This window comes from Adiantum capillus-veneris, chromosome 9 (assembly GCF_014529385.1).
Source record: "Adiantum capillus-veneris isolate H3 chromosome 9, ASM1452938v2, whole genome shotgun sequence".
Taxonomy (NCBI): domain Eukaryota; kingdom Viridiplantae; phylum Streptophyta; class Polypodiopsida; order Polypodiales; family Pteridaceae; genus Adiantum; species Adiantum capillus-veneris.
This window is the reverse complement of record NC_140939.1, coordinates 164,880,545-164,886,476: the sequence shown is the minus strand read 5'-3', so window position 1 is coordinate 164,886,476 and position 5,932 is coordinate 164,880,545. Positions and strand designations below refer to the sequence as shown.

The window sequence follows — 5,932 nt, the reverse complement described above, 5'->3', positions numbered from 1 at the left end:
CCTCTGCATCTTGCTTCATGGCCAATTTTTTTCATAATGTTTAACCAGTTTTTGTTTGGTTATAATGAACTGATTCCATTTGTCTATGCCTGGTTTCGATGCATAGGTGCATGATGAGGATTTTACATATATGCCATAAACAAAAAGAACATGGACATCTCACTTCATGGCTGATCTCAAGCATTGTGTTACTTGAGTTTGTTCTAATGTGCTGACTCCATTCTTTTATGATTAGTCTTGATGCAGAGGCGAGTGAAGGTGTTGCCACCCTGGTTGAATGTGATGATGGATGACATTGAGGAAGAAAAGGTAGACAATGACATGCAAGGCAAGAAGGGGATTGAAACCAATGAAGAGGAGCACAATGAGGATGTGCCTTGGGAAAATGACCTTAGCAATGATAAGATCCCAAGTGAGCAAGAAGAGGAAAAGAAAAATGTAGGGGTCTTGGAGGGAGAAGGGTCTAAGGCGAAGGAAGATGAGACTTCCACTAGTAGTGGGTTAGAGAACTCTAGCTCCTCCATTGACCTTGGAGATACACCACTGTACAAGATTCCACCCGTGATGAGGCCAAGGATATTCTAATTATTGAGGTTGAGAGTCTCCTGTGTGATGAACCCAACAATGAGCACGTTGTAGACACCTTTGGTAGGTTTGCTTCCATGACATTGACCATTGGTGTTTCCCAAAATGAGGTAAAGCTGATAATGGTTGTGTTTTTTGCCAATTCTCTAGGTTGTCACTAATTAAGGCGTGTTTTTGCTAGATCTTAGGTTGTCACTGACTACGGATGTGTTTTTATTTGCTTGGCTGATTATGATTGTGTTTTTTTGTTGTAGGGAGTGATAATGGAGCATCAGCAAAAGTTTCCAATTCGGTCATCTACAAAGACAAGTGTGGTTATTGTCATCACCCAAAAGTCCAAGCCGTGAGACCCATGTATTTCTTAAATTTACAATTGAGAATGGCCAAGTATCAACTTCTCAGGAGGGGGTGGTAGGGTGGTCATCACACGTACATATATTGTGGTAGCCAGGTGATTTCTTATCCGAGCTTTGCATTTTTAAGAGTGTTGGTAAGTATTCATATTATACTAAGTCTTGCATGTCAGTGTTTTAGGCTTGCTTCTAACGCTAGCATCACATTCAATTCCTCAATATTCAAGCTATCAACGGATTTAGATCAACCCCTAGTCAATGCTATATTGCATGGAGAGGCTAGCGCTTGGACCCTAAACTTGGTTGGCTAGTAAGCTCTCTCTCTCTCTCTCTCTCTCTCTCTCTCTGTTCTTTTATGTTCGAGATTCATTTATCTAGTCTCCAAGTTTGTTGTTTGCATGCAAGTGGATGGAGCGTGTCTTTCTGCCTTCTATTCTTAAGAAGGTTTGCTTTGTTGATGCTTTATGGTACACAATGTCTGGCCACATTCTCTGGCAATTTCTTTCCGCAAAGTTTGCTAGTTTTGACTTTTTGGAGATGGTATTATGTTTTTGGCCACTAATTTGCAAGTATTGGTCACATCCAAGAAAGACACTATGCAACGTTTTTGGATAAATCCTCTTACTCACAGTTGTTATCTTCTTGTTTTAGGCATCATCGATTGTTGTTTGTTCTTTATGTTAATAGAGGTGCAAAGCTCCTTTGCTTTCTCGAAAAGAAGCACTATTTGCTCTACTTTGACTCCTTACATCTCACAAGTCCGTTTGAGTGCCTTGAGGCTATGAACATGTTAGTATTATTGATACCTATGTATGTACATTGTTTTCTTCTACATATCCTCAAGCAACAAACCCATTTACTGCCATGATTGTGTTGTAGTGGCCTTTAGAGCCTTGCATGATGCAGGCCTTCAACGTGCCTTGGTCCATGAGTCGCAACTTGAGCTCAAGTTTGCAGATGCCTTGAAACAACCAAATAGCATTGATTGTGGATTTTTATGTCATGAAATACATGGGGTGCCTGGCTAGCCAAGATACACATCAAGTGGATTTTATATTTGTATCATGTGTGTTTTGTAGGGAGCTTATTGCGGGAAGATTGGAGGAGAGGAAGCAAAAGATTTGGCTGACATGGGGCGGGTTTTGCATGATGAAGTATGCAACATGAAGCAACAACTAGATGATTGGTGTATGGAGTGCTTGTCTAAGATATGGGCTTATTGTGTTTGGTGCTCTTGGACTTACAACATCAATGACTATGACAACTTGTTATATTTTTCTTATATTTCTTGAGGCACATTTTTTACTACAAGACCTTGTCGTTTTGGGTTTTTGGTTGCAATAGATGCTTTGCAACATAATATATGTATTCTTTTCCAAATCTATACTTTCCTTGTTGGTCTTTTACTGGTCAACTTGTTATCTGGCAAAGGTTTCTTTCTAAACTTGCTATGGTTTAGTGGTCATTGTTTTCCTAGATTATGTATGTGTTTGTGGGGATTTTTTTGGTCTGGGTCACTGTTCCAGAATTTTTGGCTATACCCATTATGTCTTGATTATGGCCATCGATTATGCTTATTGTGCCTTGACCATCTGAATAGGTGAAGCAAAAATTTATTGAAGTCTTGGTCTTTCAATTTGTTGGTTAGAGCTATGGTATTCAAGAGGGTTATAACATATGTGTGTGTTCTGGGCAAGTGAAGTTGTTATTTTCTCCATCTAACAACTCATTGGTTATGGTCATTGTCACCTCCTTAAATTTGTTGGTTAGAGCTATGGTATTCAATAGGGTTATAACATGTGTGTGTGTTCTCAGCAAGTGAAGTTGTTATTGTCTTCATCTAAAAACTCATTGGTTATGGTCATTGTCACCTCCTTATGGGCCCCTTTGATTTTTTGTGTTAAGGTTGCCATGTCTCAATTTGCTAGTTATGATCATCATTTTATATTCATTGGTTATGGTTTTTGAATTCTTTAGTTGAAGTCTTAGTCTCCAAAAGCTATTGGTTATGGCTTATGGTATGTGAAGGTTGTGTTGTGTGTGTATTCTTAATAGACAGAGTTGCAATAGTCACTCTCCAAATCTATTGTGGCTATAATCATTATGACCAGCATGATGGTCAACGCTCGTCATTGTCTATGGTCACTGTTGTGACTTGACCATATTTCTAGTTATGGTACTCATAATGGACTCTAACTTGTTTATGGCTATGGTCTCTCACATAACCTCAACTCCTCGTCCTCACTTTGAGTAATTGTTTGTTGAAAAAGCATATTACAATGGATTAATTTGTAGTACAGACAAAGACAAGATGTTTTAACGTAGTAGGGACAAAAATGTTGGATAGACAAAGAAAGATATAGAAGGGAACCATCCTGTCTTTCCTAATGTGACCATCCCATCTTTTATAGTATAACTACTAAAGATTCAACGTAAGACTACACAAAACCGTGAATTTTTTTATGGAAAGTTTGAAATGGTATCATTTCTTGCTTGAGACATAAGAAGGCGTATGTGAATCACTACTCACAATGATGAGGAAATGGTGATGAAGTTGACCTCTAATAAATTCCATCCCTGGTTGTATTTAAAATTTCTTATTGCTTGACTCAATGCATGCCCTCTCTTTGATGATTGCAAGTGACTATACCTTAAAGGCTACAAATATCAATCTAAACATCAATGTAATAATGGTTGTCGACCTCCAAATCCATCTTCACTACTTCAACCTTAGACACGACATTATTCATTTTCCCAACACTTTGGTATGTAAGCTATTCAAGAAAGTCCAAATGAAAGGGAAGATAGAAGCTATCACTAGCCAACATGACTAGCTAGCAATGACAAATTTAAGACAATAGGACTTGCTTGCATTTGAAAAACCAAAGATCATTCATCACAAACACTCCAAGTCAGAGAAGTGATAATACAAACATGCATTATGAAGAGCCACTTAAAAATCTTGGCTCGGCGTAAATTATCGCTTGTACTTTGTTATCAAAGAGCAATAATTTTGAAGAGCAAAGAGTGATAGCAGCCTGTTATGAGAACCATTTATTGTTGGGATGCAAGGATCCCATCAAACATTGATCGGTCCTCACATCAAATAGTAAACCACCTCTCCTTCATTTCAAGAGATCCATACACAGCTAACAACTTGCCCTCTTTGAATGACATCATTGAAGAGAGTAACATGTCTATTTAGAATAGGAGACTCTGAACTAGCTGGGGCATGCTTAAGTGTCAAGGGTAAGAGAGCATGGAATGTATGGCATAAGTGGGATTTTCTTGGGTCAAGCAAAAGGCTTTTGCTACAACAATGGAAGCAAAACACTTTAGGTTTCTTTTCGAAGTGGACTCCGCTCCTTTCTCATTGGTGTTTTCATCTTAAAACATCATTAGTTAAGGCCTTTGGAGGGATAACAAAGACCAGTCCAACATCAACTCCACATCCATTGGCTTCTCGTGCCACACCATGACCAAGTCGAGTTTGTGTTACATGTGCTTGGACCTATCTGATTGAGCCCCTTACTAGTAAGTTGATGTGCTTTGGGACAATCAAAGTGGAGAGGAAATCCCTTGAGTTGCACAACTTATTAAAGAGGATTGGTTTTAGGTAATTATCACACTCCCTTAATTGTTCTTCAAAGCTATGTAAAAGTCCTTTCAAGTCCAAAATGCATCCAAGAATTTGATTATCAATATTGGCTACACTTACCTCAGCCACAGTAGGTAGTTGGCTTGACATCTCTTGGTCACCCATCATTGCATCTTACCCCCTTGCTTGAGCATTGGCCTCCCGAACCACATGGCTGAAAGCATGTATGCTATCAAGAACTAGAAAATACATAGAAGTTGATGAGGAAAGTTCTTTTGAACTATTAGTCAGATTTTGTATTGATGCTTGCATTCTGAAGCCCAGTTAGGAAAATCACAATAGGTAGATTTGGATGCTCACATGATACCATTCAGAAGAATATGACACGTTAAGAATTTTGAAGAGCAAAGTGCTTTCCTCTATCACTTGAAGGCTAGCAAGATCAACCTCAAGCCTTTTGAGAATTGCCTCACCAACTGCTAATATGTGTTGCTTGCTTGACCCAACTCAACGAGAACACCCAAAATCAACTGCCACAAGTTTAAACACAAGAACCTTAGGAGTTAGCATATACAATAGAACACGATACTAGTTGCAAACTCCAAAACCAATAAACTCTTACCAATCTCTTGCTTTTGCTGAAAGAACTCGAGCAAAGTTCCTCTGATGTATGTGCCATGCAATGAATCATCCACAAGTGCATGCAAAAGGACAAGCATTAATCAATCTATCTTTGCATCAAGAAAAGTACACTTGATATATTGCCATAATCATTCAAATAAGTTTGTAGTGTCCACATTTTTGTGTGCAAATAGGTGCCCATGCTACTGCACCAACCGTGCGTTGGATATTTTCATATGTTGAATATATATGCAACAATTGTCTATATCCTAGTCCAAAAATCTCTTTCATTTGGCACTTGCATTAGATTTGATAAGTGATTATAGACATCACCTTGCTTGTCCTTAGGGACCTATGAAATCAATTGGGTATGATGGTTATTAACATTGATGGCAGCCCTTGACACACTAAAGGAATGAAAAGTTATGCAATAATTGCATACCTGCGGTAATAAGTTCTCCACCCATGCCTTCTTAACATGGAACCAGCATAGCAACACATGGCATGCAACTTGTTTTGGGTTGTCCGCTTCATCTTCTCTTCAACAATGAGGATTTGCATTGACCACCTTGAGGATCACTTCTAATTCTTATTGGTTCTTGTCAATGACAGTAGCTGTAGGATGAATTTTGCCTAGCTTTACAAAGACCATCTTGAAGGTCAACACCAAAGCCACTTTTTCTTGATTAGTGTCTACAACACTCATGCATAACATTAGCCATATTGGCATCCCTACACCAATTTGGTTGGGCAAGACTGCAACATAAAGTGGTAA

The 5,932-nt window shown here is 38.7% G+C and overlaps 1 protein-coding gene and 1 pseudogene across 1 annotated transcript; one reads left to right on the top strand and one right to left on the bottom strand.

Moving 5' to 3' along the window:
* The first annotated feature begins 240 nt into the window (after positions 1-240).
* On the top strand, positions 241-585 carry LOC147451524 (uncharacterized). Its single transcript, XM_086520952.1, has one exon. The coding sequence runs from the start codon at positions 241-243 to the stop codon at positions 583-585; it is 345 nt and encodes a 114-aa protein (XP_086377078.1).
* Positions 586-4,320: 3,735 nt separating this feature from the next.
* On the bottom strand, positions 4,321-5,255 carry LOC147451523 (uncharacterized; annotated as a pseudogene).
* Positions 5,256-5,932: the final 677 nt, after the last annotated feature.